At 37.1% G+C, this 18030-nt stretch overlaps 1 protein-coding gene across 3 annotated transcripts; it reads left to right on the forward strand.

Annotated features, from left to right (window-relative positions):
* Positions 1-7677: 7677 nt before the first annotated feature.
* On the forward strand, positions 7678-17785 carry LOC110103639 (pentatricopeptide repeat-containing protein At3g21470). Of its 3 annotated transcripts, none has more exons than XM_028694580.1 (2): positions 7678-8491; positions 8570-10679. In XM_028694580.1, the coding sequence occupies exons 1-2, from the start codon at positions 7822-7824 to the stop codon at positions 9454-9456; spliced, it is 1557 nt and encodes a 518-aa protein (XP_028550413.1). In that variant the 5' UTR covers positions 7678-7821; the 3' UTR covers positions 9457-10679. The 3 variants fall into 3 exon arrangements, 2 of the variants coding, with proteins under 2 accessions (XP_028550413.1, XP_028550412.1); XR_003700608.1 differs by adding an exon at positions 17023-17785 and having other exon boundaries at positions 7689-10521; XM_028694579.1 differs by having other exon boundaries at positions 7689-10679.
* Positions 17786-18030: the final 245 nt, after the last annotated feature.

The following is an 18030-nucleotide window of genomic DNA, read 5'->3' on the forward strand; positions in this document are numbered from 1 at the left end:
TTATGCTTTTATTATATTTTATGAGATAATTGGCTCCATCCAGATAATTGGCTCCATCCACATCCTTTTTGTCTTCCCTGCCTTTGCCTGGTTGGTGGTTTCGCATGTTTCAGATGGTGCTTTTCATTCCGTTAGTTGCTGGTGGCTGAGGGAAAATTTTTGCTGGACGATGATGAATGCTGAACCTGTTTCAGCTGCTCCTTGGACGGCCCCTTGGGCAACCAGGGGCTACGCTCAAAATTTTTGACCCAATCGTGCATTTGACCCTTCGAGTTTTTGAGCTTTTCTGAGTCCATGGGCTTTGCCCTTCTGTTTTTGTTTCATTACAGAATTGTATTTTCCTTATTTAGAATCCTAAATCTCTTTTTGTTATTTGAGATTTTTGGATTATAGTTTTGATTAGTTTTCTTACTTGTAACCTCTTTAGCAATGAGATGGGCTTTATGCCCCAAAATATCCCCAAAAAAAAAAAGACGGATAAATATTGATGCGGAGCATATTAGTTAAATCGAGGTTTAGGAATAGCTTATCTAATTTAGTACTTTTTTCTAGAGAGTTCTAGGCATTTCTATTATATTGTTATAAATAGTTATATATATGTTTTAAAATTATGTGTAATTTTATTATATATATGAACAATTTTTTGCTCATATTTTTTGTATTTTTCTTTTAAAATTAATTATATTATATAAAAATTAATTATATTGAAGAATTAATAATATGTAATTAATAAAATAAAACATATTTTCAATAAAATTATCTATATTTCCTATATCAGAATATTCTAATAAATTTTAATTTTTTTTTCTTATTTATATAATTGATCAACACCCTACCACCATCTCCACACGCTCAAATACCATTCTCTCTCTCTCTCTCTCTCTCTCTCTCTCTCTGACCAATGGAGAAGAGTGAATTCACAAGAGGTCCCTCCATGTGCGAAAAGCTCTTCAACGCCTTCTCTCCGATGAAGCCGCTTCGCCGCCTCAGCTTGAAGCAGCAGGAGCTTCAACCGCGGATGGAAACCGCCGCCGTCGCTTTCGCAGAAGAAGACCAGCAGGTAAATATACAGAACTTGGATCTGGCGGCGCCACCGCGCGTGGGGAAGAAACCGAGGAGGAACAAAAGCCTGAATGAAAAAGCTGAGGAGTACATAGCTCGTACAAAGATGAAGCTCAGGTCTGGCTCTACCGTTGGAAAACAGGCAGGTTAATTCATCGCTCGCTCTCTCCATATATATATGGTTTATTATATATGTTATAAGTATGTCGATTGAGAGTTCTGGTTTCGTGAGACATGAGGGGACATGTCATGTTGTTCTTTGAGTGATTTGTGTGAGTGTGATTTCTGGTTAGTACCTTTCGTTAAGGGAAAGATGAACGGAGATATGGGTTTTGCCCGTTATAAGCGTTTGATAAAACGCTGGATATTAATTTGTCTGATTAATCTTTTCATGTTTGGACAATCTTTTTATTCTTTTATGTTTGGCTTGTTCATTGATTGTAATTGAATTTTGTTTGAATAAAATATTGTAATTTAGTAACTTTAATGTTTTTTTTTTTTAATTTTTTTTTCAATTTTTATTATTTTATTCATGTATAAATTTATCTATATGAATCTCGATACATTATTTGTGTTGAATTTTGATTTCAACAAAGTTATAGTGGAACCAAATGTTTCAATAAGATGAGTATGCCGGCATCAAAAGTGTTAGATTTGGGTTCAAATGAGTTCAAATCAAACACTTAGAAGCATAATTGAAAACTTCTCATCAGTATTGAATGACCAAAAGAATCCATTAAACTTTTGCAGTCAAAATCACGCATTTCATTGAGATGAATTCCTCTCCACGAGCTAAATATCGCTTAATTCAAAAGGTAATTAATTAATGTACTTAAATATTCAAAGAATAACGTAAATTGAAGGAATTAATGCAAGCCCTCGATAGTGTTTAGATTTTGGTGAAAATTATCAAAATGTCACTCTATAAAACTATAAACAGACCCTTATGTTTTGCATGAAAGAGAGCTTAAACTTTGATTGTAATTGATAAAACTATAAAGGTACTTAAATACTCAAAGAATAATGTATAATTGAAGGAATTAATTAATGCAAGCCCTCAATAGAGTGTGTGGATTTTGGTGAAAATTATCAAAATGTCTTTCTATAAAATTATAAACAGACACGCATTCTTTGCATGAAAGAGAGCTTAAACTTTGATTGTAATTGATAAGTGTTTGGAGATATAAAAAAACCTCTAAAGCTATGCTTGATGTTCGACGTAGATAATCACTATAACCTATCTACCATTGTCCATCCGTCATTGTCTGACTGATATAACCTAACTATCATTGTCTAACCACCATCTTTTCTACACATTATAATAATGTCCTCTCCAATATAGGGGATAAAATGAATTTCCTTAATCTCATTTATACAGTGGAATATTTCATTTGGATCAGGCATAATGATTTTTTCCACTTATAAGTTTTATATGTAAAAATGTCAGTGTCTCTAACAATCTTCTTTTACCTACGTGTATAACATAAAACTATTCCCATTATTCTAAAAATGCATCATCAATAACTAATAATTAATCCATCAACTAAGAAGAACATAATCTAGCTTGTTAAGATCACCTAAGCTTGACTTTAGAGGATTTTATGTGTAGGATGGACGAGAACCAAGCCTAAATTTATGCTCTTAGAAGAGATTAGCTAAGAGCGAGTATCATCAAAACATGATGGAAATATCTCATCACAAAATTAATAATAAGTTAGGATTGTTCAATTTAATGTTACCCATCTCATCATATTGCTACTCCTTATATACCACAACCTCACCAAGATCTCATTAATATTATTAATTCAACCGTTCTTTTTAGTATTGCTAGACTAGTTCATAATCATATATTACTTTGGTGGACTTGACCTAACCTCACCTCATGGATGACCTTCATGGTATTTTATGAAATGAGGAGTTAGCTTACTACTTATTGGGATTTTTAAGAGTATTTGCTTCTAATTTATGTAACTATCTAGCATCTCATTCTAGTAGTATTCAAACTACCCTCTATTCTCTTTATGATAGATTTCTGATCCTTACGGGCATTTTGAGCACTATTGAACAATCATGAATATCCAATAGACTTCTAATGCACTCATTTGCTTGGTCTTCCGTAACACACTACATGAAAATAGATGATTACCGACGGACAATATCTGCTGGTAATAATAAAAAACGTCGGAAATTATGATTTTCTGACGAATTTCTGGTGAAAAACCATATGACGGTAATTCGAGCGGTGCAAATAGAATATCGACGTAAACATTTCACCGAAAACATTTCCGGCTGTACTTCCCGCTAAATGCCGGCATAAATATTAGACATATCTGTCTATTTTCGGATGTCGTTTTCCGGCGTATGTTCCGCCGCTGTTTCCGACGAAAAAGTACGTCGAAAAAAGTGGCGGAACATACACCAAAATTATCATCAAATATCAATTTGACGGATATACCAGCGTAAACGCCACATGTATTACTGACACACGATTATGCTGTTAATAGCCATTATAAGTCATGGTATTGTATGGTAGCGAACGTACTGGCGGGATATTATGCTTCTCTTTTAATGGCCAATATTATACACCATAAAGCATTGCAGGTCTAACCACCATCTTATAGAATTTTTCCTTAAGTTTGAGGGAGACTTTTTTATCACACAACAAGCTCGATGCATTCCTTCACTTCAACCATCCAACTTGAATTCTATTAATAATATTCCCATCTATTTCACCACCACTCTTAAAAATAGACCAAAGATATCTAAAATGTTTACTATTATTAATGAATTGATCACCCAAAGTCACAATCCTCCCCCCCCCCCCCGCTCTCCCAATCCCATATTCCCACCCCCCCCCAAAAAAAAAAAAAAAAAAAAAAAACTATTATTACTAAAATTACATTTCATATATTCAGCTTTAGATCTACTCAAATAAAAGCATTTAGACTCTAAGGTTCACATCCATAATTCAAGTTTACCTTCAACTCCCTCTCTAGTCTTATCAATAATAAGAATATCATAAGCAAATAGCATACACTAGGGAACTATCTCTTGCAAATGTCTAGTGAGAACATCCATGACTGAAGCAAAAAGAATGTATCTTTAAGTATTACCATAAGAGACGGATGGAGTCGCGAGAACCGATACATGCGAACAAAGATCAGCTCACCTTAATAGCAGCGGAGGCCAAGAACGGTGGCGGAAGCCAAAAACAACGGCGAACGGTCGGCTAAGGTTGGCGAGGCATCGGTCGCAGCTAGACAACGAACAAAGAACCAAATGAGAGAAAATGAGAAGGAATGGGCCGAAGCTAGGAAATAGGTCTCGTTCCATCGGAATTACCGACAGATAATACGCCGGTCAGGTTTTCGGTGAAATATACGCCGGTAATGATCAGTTGTTGTGTTTAAATAAGTCGGCGGCTAATTCGCCGATAATTTCCGGCGAATTATTTGTCGGTATAACAAAATCACTGACGAATTAACCGGCGTACTCATATACAACGGAAACGTACCAGCGTAATATATGCCGGAAATATTCTGGCGAAATATCTGCCGGTTCAATCGCCGTTTTAAACGATATATGAAGATCCGTCGGAACATCCGCCGGAAATAAGCAGTTTTCTGTAGTGACACTCTCAAGAATCAAGCCTAATTGTAGTTGTTCTCTATTTCTAGTAGGACTATTCGGCCACAGCTACTCCAATCTTATTAAATCTTTCATTAAATAGTTCATTACAAATTAAAGGATTATTAAAGACTCCTCTAATTTTTTTATATTCTCTGAAATGAGAGAGAGACCATTTATACTCTTCACTCATACCAGAGAATTCATTCCTTTATTAATCTTGTTCTTCTAGTCGAAGCACAAATATTTGTTGATAAGATTATTAACACCTATCAGAAGCAATTTGAATAATATTCAAGTAAATATTAGAATCATAATAATAGATTGATATTTGATAGGCCTCCCTGACAAAAAAAATATGAGTAATCAAAAGACTAAAAAATGTTCATCTCAGAAAGATCAATAATCTCAACAACACCACGAAACAACTGATTATGCTTCATTAAATACATTCATGGCTAACTTTTGAATGGAGATTCAAAGTATTAAACATCTCAGGCCAGTGGTTAAAGTCACTAAAAGGCCAAAACAATGAAGTCCAAACTCAAATATTGTAACTTTCACCTTTCAGCAGAGTATTTGATAGGAAAAAAAAAAATCTTCATCTAAAATAAGAGCTTGAGCATTTAATTAGTTTATCAGAATCACTTGATCAATTGTGTATGGTAGTTAATAATATAGGAAATCAAAAGATTTATGAAAAGAAAATTATTGAAATTATTAATATTATTATAAGAATATCACCACACCTATTTATCCTCATGCACATAATAATTTGAAAAAAAAATCAAATTATTTTTTAATAATTCTGATTTTAAGAGTATATTATCTACATCAAGATGATTTAATCATCTTAGTTTGAATTTGGACGTCTGTTATTAATGCTAACACATGTAGTTAAGTGGATATTTTATCCCTAGCTAGCTTCATTCATGAATCTTGGATTGATCCATGTTAACTCTTTATCTCACTGGATTCTCTTATCATTGAGATTCCTAAAATATATATCAATAAGCTGATATAGTCTCTATTGCCAGCAAATAACTAAATATTTATCTTTTCTAAATAAATTTCTATTTAAACTGTCATGCATCTCGTAATAAAATTTTCTCATTTTTTAAAAAATATCATATATAATATTGAAAAAAAATTAATGATGTTGTTATAATATATATATATATATATATATATAATTGATACAGGCCTCCAAATGCATGACGAACGGTCCATGATCAAGGGGTTTAATATCGGCCGTCCATCCAAGCACTCCCCATTTACCCTTGATCTCTCACCTATTTACGGGCCATGCCACTCCAGAAAATGTATAAATAGACACCTCATTTCTCTTGAAAAGGGACCCAAGCAAGAAGAGAAGAGAAGGAAGAAGCTCCTCCTCGACCACCGCCGGAACCTCGCCGGACCACCGCAGAAGTCTCGCCAGAACACCGCTGGAGCCTCGCCGGACCACCTTCGGAGCCTCGTCGGACCACCAATTGAGTCCCTCACCCTAGCTGGAGCCTCGCCGGACCACCACCGGAGCCTCGCCGGACCACCGCCAGAGCCTCGCCGGACCACTGCCAGAACCTCGCCGGACCACCGCCGGAGCTTTGCCAGAGGCCCTCACCTTCGTAAGAGGCCCTCACCTTCGTCAGACCATCACCTGAGGCCCGAAGTTCTACCAGACCATCACCTGACACCCGGACTTCTATCGTACAGTTGTTATTTGTAATCTGATCGCCCTCGGAGGCAAATCAGCTCAGTGTAACTGACTTATATTCTAGTGGAATCATTTTCAACTGGGCTATGCCTCGTGGTTTTTTCCCTTTCAAGGATTTTCCACATAAAAAATCTTGTGTTCTCTGTGTGTGAGCTGGATATCCGTACAAAGCTAAGACGTATAATTAAAACTCTATCGCCGCGTATATTCAAGCTCGCAACAATAATACATATATAATTTATATATGGTGTATATCAATTTTATAGGCGATGATGTGCGTCAATGTTGTCAGCAATATCATATATAAAATTAGAAGGTTAATATTCAAGTTATGGTGATTGAGAGATCATAGTTAAGTGACGGTGGTTAAGAGATCATAGATGAGTTATGATGATTGGAAAATGATGGTCGAGTGACGAATGCCAAGAGATGGCGATCAAGTGATAGTCGTTGCTAGTAGTGATCATTGGTGCCAGATGTTAGGTGGAGCTATAGAGTTCTTTAAATATTCAAAGTATCTTTAATTAAGTTAATGCGCCTTTTTATGTGGATAATTAGGATCTATTTAGAGTTCTATGAAGTGATTTATTAGCAATTTTAGCCAAACTTTATAAACACCATATAAGATTGCTCATAATAATTCTCTTGATTATAAATAATTCTTTTAGAATTTAAGTGTCTTAATAATCTCAAAATTAAGTGATTTTAGGATTAATGGATTCCAATCATTAAATGCACTTTTTGAATATTAGTATGGGAGATTAAACGATTATTTAGACCTTCAATTAATATAACAAAAATTTCAACCATGGCCGTTCAAGTACTTGATTTGAGTTATTTGTTGTCAGATCATATCACTTTTTATGTCAATTTTTTGTCCAATAAAAATATTCAATTAGGCTATAAATTTACTAAAATTAAAGTTCATATGTTTTTAGATTTAAATCTAAAAGTTTCTTAATCAAATGTTGCATTGAGATTTATGCTTGATTGAATAAGGCTTCCTTTGGGACAACTTTTTAAACTAATTATTTATTGCAAAAGTTAAACTATAAATTTTTTATTAAAAGGTTGATTTAGAAAGTAGTATGAAAGCTATCTCAATTGAATCCTAAATTATTTATTGAAACAAAATATAATTAGAAGAAATTAAATGCCTTTGAGAAGTTTTGAAGACTGGCACGAGTGTGAAAGAAACATAAAAGTATACAAAATCGAGTTTTTGAAACTAGGTGCTCGAGAAATCTTTATTTTGAGACAAAATATGTTTTCTATCACATAAACTAAGTATTAATACATAAATGGAATTTGAGAAGGCGAGTTTGATTATATTCTCGCCAAATATAATGCGGAATTGCGGAGGCTATTGCGAATGACGTTTAACTCAGCCAAACGGCTGGGCAAGATGTGCTAATATGCGGAGGCTTCACGCACTCCACATAACCCAAGGAGCTAATTTTTCTGCAGGATGGGCTGAAATCATTAGAAGCTACCTCTCCCATGGCTTTGCCATGGAAGCGCTTCTTGTCTACACCCAAAATCTACCATTTAGAACTCAACAATCCTTTCTTCCTCTCATTCTTAAGATATGCGCCTCCCATTATCTTCTTGTGCTTGGCAAATCTCTACATTCAGAGTCAATCAAAGCCGGTACTGTTCATGAACTTCTCACTGGGACAACATTAGTGTCAATGTATGGCAAATGCAAAAAAATAACTCTTGCTCGGAAGGTGTTTGATGAAATGCCTGTTAAAAATTTAGTCACATACAATTCCATGATTGGGGGCTACTCTATGAATGGTGATCTAGTATCTGCTTCTGCACTCTTCCATTTGGCTCCTGGAAGGACACCGGTGACATGGGCTGTGATGATTGAAGGCTATGCAGGGATTGAGAATCTCGTGGCTGCTAGACAAATGTTTAATTCAACCCCACCATGGATGAAGACTGTTGTTACATGGACTGTCATGATCCATGGTTATGCTGCCAATGGTGAGATGGATGCTGCGAGGGAATTGTTTGAGGAAATGCCAGTCAAGAATGCATTTGTCTGGTCATCTATGATCACTGGATACTTCAAGAAGGGTGATGCTCCCGAGGCAAAAGCTCTGTTTAATCGAATTCAAACCCCAAATTTGATCAATTGGAATTCATTGATTGCAGGGTATGCAAAGTTGGGATTTTGTGATGAGGCTTTGGAAGCTTTTAGACAAATGCAAGGGTTTGGAATTGAACCAGATGAGTTTACAGTTTCAAGTGTATTATCGACTTGTTCGCAGCTTGGTTCCATAGATTCTGCCAGAGAAGTACATGATTTTATTCGAAGGAAGAAGATCAAGATGAACATTTTTGTCAAGAATGGTCTGGTTGATATGTATGCAAAGTGCGGGGACCTTGACAAAGCTCGAGGAATCTTTGATGCAATGATTATAAGGAATGATTCATGCTGGAATTCAATGATATCTGGTCTCGCTTCTCACGGACGGAGTGATGAAGCTCTTGAGCTCTTTTCTCAGATGGAAGCATCCGAAGTGAAGCCTAATTCAGTCACGTTTCTTGTGGTTCTTTCTGCTTGCACACATGCAGGATTTGTGGAGCAAGGTCTACAGATTTTTGGGAGAATGCACAAATATGGTTTGAAGGCCGGAGTGGAGCATTATGGCTGTTTGGTTGATCTCTTTAGTAGAGCAGGCAGGCTAGCTGATGCTTATAATGTAATCAAGATGATGCCAATGAAGCCTAATGAGGTGGTCTGGGGGACTTTGCTTGGTGCATGCAGAGTTTATTTAGATATGGAGATGGCAGATCAGGTGGTTCTTGAAGCAAACAACAAAAATATCAGCATTTCTTCAGTTAATGATGCAGAGTATGTCTTGCTGTCAAATATTTATGCTGCATCAGAAAAATGGGAGAGAGCTGAGAATATAAGGAGGAAGATGGTGGAAAATAAGTTATCTAAGACACCAGGCTGCAGTAGAATTGGATTAGGGGAGACGAAACAACAATCTAATGTTGCCTTTAGCTTGGAATCTCAGGTTTGTCGATCATAAGATGTAGGTCTGATGCGGCCTTGAATAAAAAATTAAGTGGAAGAAAGCAGGTCGTGAAGTTGGATTGTGAAGATCACAAGCCGAAGGGATTAATGGAATTGTGATTCTTAACACCTAATCCTTCTCTATTAAATGATGAAGATACCCATTGGAGGGAAGTAACGATAATATATTAATGACTGGGCAGTTTTTTTCATTTTTGAAGTGAAGCAGATGCTGATTAGAACCCTTCAAGGCGTCATAGATTTGAGGGAGTTGAACAAATTTATCTTCAAACCCTAGTCAATGGCCTTGGGCATAGCAACAATCTTCTTTCCATGGTCATGGATAACTTTTCAGTTTTCAATTCTCTTGACTATGACATCCAAATCTTTGGAAGTTCTTAGTCTCCACATGTGGTTTCCCGTAATGCTATGATCAGATGCTTCACTCAAAATGGACATGAATTTGATACCTTTAGAAGTTACAACAAAATGAGAATTTTCGGTGTTTCTCTTAACGACTTCACCTTTACTGTTCTGCTGAAAGCCTGCAGACTTCTTGTGCGCCTGAGTTGTTGTAAGCAGATTCATGCTCAATTGGTTAAGTATGGACTTGGGTCTCCATGGTTTGTACCTATTTGAATCGTTGGGATAATTGTTGGACTTGATACCAATAAGGAACATAAAGTCATGGAATTTGATTATTACAGCTCTTTTAAAGGCTTGAGGCATGGCTCTTACCTGGTCTTTCTTTAACCAGATGGAAATGAGGAACACCATTCATGGAATGCTAGCTATAATCACAGGATATACAGCTGTTAGTGATGTTAAGTTTGAGAACTTCATCTTTGAGCAACTATGGAACAAAGATGTTGTTTCATGGACAGCCATGATTGTTGCTAATGCCAATGCTGGGAACATGGAATCTGACAGGGAACTGTATGATATAATGCCATTTAAGAAAGTTTTCTCATGAAATGCAATAGTGTCAGGCTATATTAAAAGTTCTTAGTTTGATAAAGCATTGGCATTATTTCATTTGATGCTGCTGGATGGAACATGCTTGCAAGATGAGGCCACTCTGGTAAGTGTTTTCTCAACCATCACTCACGTAGGCATCCTTGAACCTGGAAACTAATATTACATGAAACCTACAGCCATGCAGAAGTGCTTGTATATATCATGAGATATAGATTATGTCAAAGTAAAAGTTTATATGCTATGAATGCCAGATAATCTAAAGCATATACCAAATTAGAAATAGATTTTGTAAGTATCATATTTTAAAAATAATTGAATAGAAATAAATAATCACCTCTCAATATTCATGCAAGTAAGATTAATAAACAATATTTTTCAAAGATAGTTCAAAATGAATTCAGGAGGCAAAATACCAAGGCCATCAGATGATAGAGTTAGCCTTATAACTTATTTCCAAAAATAAGGCTACCACCAACCACCTGTAGATTTTAAGAAAAAACCTATGAGCTCACCTCCTTGAGTAAGTAATAAAACATTACTAACCAATCTAAAGTCTAACTAGTCTTTCTTTGTATGTATGCATTCCGTATCACATGTATATATAATTTAATCAATTTCTATAGATTACACACAAATCATATGTTGTAGTCAAATAGAACCGTGGTTATGATCTGAAAAACAAAGCAGTAGAAAAGTTGTCTCAAATAGACCCTTAGCTACTTTAGTTATAGAAAGCAATGTTCCATAGAAATTTCTAAACAACAGTAAAAAAATAATAGCCAAATAAAATTTTGATTGCTATCTGAAAAGTAAAGCATCGAGAAAGCATACTCAAACAGACCCTGAGTATAACAAGTGCTCGATAGTTTCTATGAATAAACATTTGCCTTTAAATTTAAAGGTAAAATATTGTTGAGCCTTCTTCCACTCTATCACCTTTAGCCAAAAAAGGACTTTAGTTTCTTCTCGCCATATAAAGTTGCATGGAGGCTTGCTGCTACTCGATTGTGGGAAGTAGGGGCGGAATCACTGTAGCGGCAGGGGGGGGCAATTGCCCCCCAAAAAAATGTAAATTTCATTTAAGTGTAAGGGCTGTTAGGTAATTTGCCCATCTAATAGCTTAAAATTTGCCCTAAAATCTGATTTTACTGCCCAATTTCGCCTATTCCGCCTAAATCCCGAACCGGAACATAAAACCTCTCCCTCTCCTCCGAAAGCTCCGAACGGCGAAAGCGATCGCCCTATTCAATCTCCGGCTTTCCTCTTGATTTTTCCTTCTTGACGCTCGAATCGGAGGAGGCGACAGTCGCAGCTTTTATCTTCGGTAATTTTCCCCTCTCCTCCAATTTTTATAACGCAATGCCGCGACTCGCGAACGCCTAACGACGCGACTGGTTCTAAATCTTCGGTTGTGCTGTTTTTTTACTCTGTTCTTAACGAAAAAGATGTGTTTGATTTAATTCCCAATGAAGATGTTATCCAATATTATCAAAAAATGCAAAATGGATTAATAAAATTGTAATTATTTACAATTTTCCTATCATAATGAAATACAAGATTTCAGTTTGAATTATGTTCTCATTTTGTTTTTCTTATATTAGTCTATTACTAAGAAAAATTTGCCCCCCCTAATATGAAAGGCTGGTTCCGCCCCTGGTGGGAAGTTGATAGTTTGGTCAAAATCTCGAGGGATGCCCTAACACCGGCAGCTATGGACGAACTACAATATATATAAACACTGTTGTTGCCAAATCCTAAATTCTAGATGAGAAAAGTAGAGAGTTCGTTAGATAGTCGACAAGCAACGTGAAATTTGTCAAATAATTATGACATGAATTCTTCATTACATTGTGTTAATGTTAGGGTGTTCCGTGGGAACAATGCATTGTATGACCTGAATATACCGAGAAGTGTGCAAGGGCTGCTGCACTGACGTCCTGGGTGCAGTGTTAAATAAGCAATACTTCCAAATTATAAACAGATATGTGCAAAGGAGTTAGTCCATGAAACTAGAACTAGGATATAGGAACTTAGAATATAAGTTCTCTTAAATGTAAATTAATAGAATTAATATATATTATAATTCATATGAAGATAAATATTCTATATATTTTGGAAACTAAATGGGTTGGAGAGAAGGATAAGGAGATTGATTGTTTTTGGTTGCTATATGCCCATATCGTATCAGAAAGGGCCTTCTTCAGCCCCTGGGCGACTGCTGGTTCGAGGTCTTTGATGTTGAGCATCTCTTTTTGGATTCTCAATATGAAGTTTCTTAGTGACTCGCTAGGTTCTTACATCATCTTTAGTAGGACTTGGAAGTTTTTTGGGGATCTTTGGGAACTGGCGAACTGTACGAAATACATTTGTTTGAACTTAGGGAACAAGGTGATCACCCCACTGGGTAGCCGAGTGAACCACCTTAGCATAAAGTCTTTCAGAGTTGTAAAAAAGAGACAACATTGGAGGGCATTGTCAATGTCAAGAAGAGAGCTCATGATCTCGAATGTTTCCGCATGATTCGTGGGGTTAGTTTTCTTTGGTAGGCTTCTAGATAAGGTACCTTAAACTTGGGAGGCATCCTTGCTTCGGAGATTAATCTAGAGAAGGCATTTGTTGACATTGGTTCAATTTCTCTAGCCCTCCTAGCTATTGGATTGGAGTTCTCATCTCTCTCCTGGGGACAAGCGGGGTCAGTGGCTGGTACAGGCACTTCTACCAGAGGCTCTCGGCAAGCACTGGGATTAGTTGGCTCTTGAGGCATGTTGACCATTCACGGCTGGTGGTTGGCGGAAGCGAGAGCATCTTGAATGGATTTTAAGAACTACTCTTCCATCTCTTGCAATTATCGGTGATTAGTATATTCACAGTTCTCGGTAATCTCCAGGGTGTTTGGTTGCCTGACATGCAGCAGTTTTCTTGCCTTCGACATTAATCCATGCTCATCGCACCTAGGAGGATGTTGAACTCCATTTTGTCGTGTGGATGATGTCGGGCCATACTATATGCCACCGCTAGTCGAAAAGCATGAGAGAAGTATGAATACGAAAAGAGAGAGAGAGAGAGAGAGAGAGAGAGAGAAGATAAGAGATTATATAAATCTAGTCAAAATCTTTATTATCCAGACCAGAGATAGAAACATGTGAAATGTTAGGGTTTTAGATTACAAAGAAAGAAATAACCTCTCTTTTTTCCCTCCAGCGGTTCTTTCTTATGGTCACTCTCTTGTGAGGATGCCCTATTTGAGGATCTTAAAATATCTTCTTTCTTCCTCCATCCTCCCCTTTTATAGAGTCTAAAAAGTTGAATGAGGTACATCTTTGACATGATGGATGTCTTATCAGTCTATGTTGTAGGTCGGTCGTCGGTGTCGAGTGGAATGGTGATTGAGAGGGGCGAGTCAAATAGGCTTATGGAGACTTGCCATCATTGGCTGAGAGGAGGACAAGTATCATCGTCATGTAGTCAGGAGGATGGGTTGATGTGGAATATTAGGTTGCCCTGTTGTGAGGTGATAAGAGCGAATGATGTCTTGGCGAGGCCTTTAGATCGATCTGGTTGCTAGAAATGTCTATAAGGGCAGCGTTTATCGCCCGTTGTTTGATGTGTCCCACGTGGGAGTGTTGGCTCTAGCTGAGATGAATAAAGATTTGTCTATCTGAGAAAGGAACTTTTGAGATTGCCCTCGCCTAGGAGTGACTACTTGGAAGATGTGGCCGGTGCTAGTCCATCATGCTCTAGTGTTAAGCTCATTTCGAGCTCCCGAGTAAATCCCTTGAACGAACTACTCTAAAAGAGAAGTAGATCCTCCTTTCGCTTGACCTGAACATGACCTGCAAGACACTTGCGAACAGGTACCTCCATAGGTATTCACGGGTGTACACAAACAAACACCGTTTCAACTTTTGGTCTATTCATTTTGGATGATGCTCGCAGAACGCTGTGTATTTTGCTCATCATCTTCGTTGTAGTTGGTTGGGCTGATCTTAGAGCAGTCATTGAGGTCAACAAGTTTGAAAAAAAGAAGCAAAAGGAAAATAGAAGGCAAGGGCATGAAGACCATATTAACATTCAAAAATATCAATACTAGCATTCCACATCTAGTTGTTCCTTATCTGGGGAGTGACATAAAAAATAAAAAGGTAGAGGTCTTCCTCCTGCAACATAAGGCCACCTACAAGCCCTACACTTCCAAGATGCAATCCGAGGAGGATTTGGATTCATATTAGGGACCCTTCATCAGGCCAAAAAGGTGGCATCTATCTCTATCAAAAGGATAGTCAGCTTGCTATTCTCTAATTGGGCTATGCTTATGATTAGCTCGAAGTCATTCAATTCAATCTCAATCTAAGCCAAAGCTTGAAGTTATTCAATTCAATCTCAAGCTTGTAGAAGGACTACGAATAATAAGACTACCTCATAAGTGGTGGATTGACTTGCCATTAATCTTGAAATAGTGCCCATCAAACAACCATTGAGGTAAATGTCTCAAAATCAAAGAAAAGATCACTATTGAGGCCATAAAGTTGATTGAAATAGATGATTGGTGGAAAAGTATGCTAAGTCAATGGTAAAAAATGTCCTTGTGAAGAAGAGTTGTTAATTTGTATTTTCAACAACTTTCGGTTCGGGACATTGAAGCATGCCTCAAAGATGACATCCTATGCTAATTGTAGAACTAACGGTCAATAATTTGTCAACTCATAACATTTTCTTGTTCATAAACTTGTTGTTTGGCTACACTCAAATCAAAAGGGTATCAAATGTTCAAAAGGAAGCATCCTTCAAAATACCAATCGACATTTTTTGCTATTTAATGATGCCACTTGTTCTGAAGAATATATTTCTTCTTTTATAATAAACTAATATACAAGAGGGCTGAATGCTATGTGATGGTCTATTAGTCCAAAGCTAAGCTCACTCGTTTATAACCTTCTATACAAGAGGGTTGACTTCTATGTGATGATCTATTAGTCCAAAGCTAAGCTCACTCGAAGCATCTTGATGACCTTAAGATCATGCTTGAGAGGCTCAACAAATTTAGCTTGAAAAAGCTTTCTTAAATGTGTCTTTGGAGTTTCATCTAGAAAATTATTGGGTTTCATGGTTTACCATCGAGGTATCAAATCAATTCCCAAAGATTAAGGACTTTAAAGATTCCAATAATTTATGGAAGCTTAACTCTTCTTAGGGTCATCTTCTTACATCTGAAGGTTCATATCGAATCTATTTGGAAGATATCAAGCTTTCTCCAAGCTTATGAAGAATACTCGATTTATCTGAGATGATGCTTGCCAAGATGTATTCAACAACATAGCAATATCTGGTCTATCCTCTAGTCATGGCAGTTCCAATTCAAAGAAACCTGAACTCAGATCATAAAGTCCTCGTAAAATGAGGGCAATATCTCTGATTAATGTCTTATCTATAATTCAATTTGCCTATTGAAAATTTGCCTCGGAACATATTCGTTAAAACTCTCCTCAACGACCCGAAGGAAAAAGGAAGGGGTCAGCGGAGAGGCCGAGGTGCAAATTTTCGGAGCCCACAATCAGTTGTGAAGGTAGCAAAAGCTCATGGCAACAGAGTTGAAAACATATAATAACAGTATATCCCAGTAGTATTGGCACATATTATTCCAATATGTTATTGCGTAGACTATTTGGATGGCAGATCAGCCTCATTTTCAATACATGCTTGATGGGAACTTAATCGTTATGCAATCTAATGAAATTCATTCCATTAGTAGTTTTTGTTGCGTGGATGTAAATGAGCAGGATTCTGTTTAAAATGGCAGACTAAAAAAATGAATGTGAAGGAGAATAACTCCAATACAAAGAAAATTTTCTCTCTCTCTCATTGTATCTATCTTCAAATATTGTTCTGCACTTCAAGTGCTTTCTGGAAATCATAATAGTGATCATGAAGTGTAGTTTGATCCATTCTAATACCACAATGATTTCCTTTATTTAGGGGCGGATCCAGCCTAATTTTCAGGGGGGCAAACTTATAAATAAAAATGTAGTTTTTTTCATAAATATCTTTACAATCAAAATTTGTTCTGTGGGCGCTGCCTCTCGACCTCTATTTATTCATCGTTGTATGCTTCGTAGATATGTCGGTGGTCCAAGGGGGCAGCGCCCTCTGACGGGGTTCGACCTAACAATAACATCTCTACACAATATGTTTAATTATGTTGAGGGAATTGTCTAAAGACCATAGTATTTTAAAACTTTTAGGGGAGAGGCGGGGGGGGGGGGGGGGGGGGGGGGGGGGTGCAATTGCCTAAAAATACTTGTTATAAAAACTAAAAAAATATATGGAGGGGGACAAATTACCTAAAGAATCATATAATACAGAATTTTTTTATTTTTTCGGTGGTAAAGGGGGGCTTCGCAATTGCCCTTTCGACCCTAAGGTGGATCCGCCCATGCCTTAATTTAGTCCTGAAATATATTTTAAATTGACAGTAAGTTGTGTAGCTGTTTTGCACAGTAATTCATGCATTACAGCCTTATTCAGCCGATTCATTTCTTCTGTACTGTCTCCAGCTTTTCTTTTCTATGTGAAAATAACTCCCAAAGACTTTCTTTTTCATTTTTAGTCTTGACACAGCAGCTGTTCTTCCTCTTGGAACCTTGTGCTTGTGCTATTTGCCATGCCAGGGGCTCTTGCTTTCGCAGTCTTCATTTTCTGATCTGGAGAACATAATAAAGCTCCAGAATCAAGCATATCTGGATTCTCTGCTTTGACATCTTCAAGCTCCTCCTTTCCACCATGCAATCCTCCAAGAAGAGATTGCTTAATGGCTAAAGGAAAATTCTGAGTTATGATTGTCTCTAGCACTGCAAGATAGTGCTGTTCCAGTAATTATGCACCTGAAAGTGCTTCTGCTTGATTGTTGTTCTAAACAAATAATTTAGAGATGTATTTTGCATGGGAGTTTTCGGGGTACTTGTCACCGGGTGACGTGGTGCGTCCAGATTTGTCTCTGGACGGTCCGGACACCACATAATAATCTCTCACTTGGGAAAATTATTACGTGCGGTGTCCGGATGCACCTCTGGACGGTCCGGATACCGCACGTAATAACTCTCACCTGGGAAAATTATTACGTGCCGTGTCCGGATTCATTTAGAGGAAAATCCGGACGTGCAATGTCACCTAGGGCCCGGTGCATCCGGATGATGTGGCGCGTCCGATTCACCTATGAACGGTCTCGCACGTAATAATCTCTCCACCACCTGATGGCTAATGTTCTGTATTTGTCATCAGATGATGTCATACAAGCTCTCAATGTCTTTTCTATTGGAATTTTTTGAGCCTGAATATTTCTCTTGATTAAAGCTTCTGCATTAGAAGGCAGAGACAGCCCAAGTCTTACTTTTCCAGTTTTTTTTCATATGGGGCGGCTGAATAATCGTTCTAATCAATATTTGGCAATGAAATAAAATTGTGTTTAGAACAATGATAGAGGTGCAAGTGTAGTAAGTCGACTTATGAGCCAGCTCAAATTAGTCTCAATAAATAGCTTATGAGCTAAATTTGATGAGCTAATTAGTCAAAATTAAGCTAACCTCAATTCAAGAGTTGGCTCGTTTAGGAAATACTA

Source organism: Dendrobium catenatum, unplaced genomic scaffold (genome assembly GCF_001605985.2).
Source record: "Dendrobium catenatum unplaced genomic scaffold, ASM160598v2 fragScaff_scaffold_506, whole genome shotgun sequence".
NCBI lineage: Eukaryota > Viridiplantae > Streptophyta > Magnoliopsida > Asparagales > Orchidaceae > Dendrobium > Dendrobium catenatum.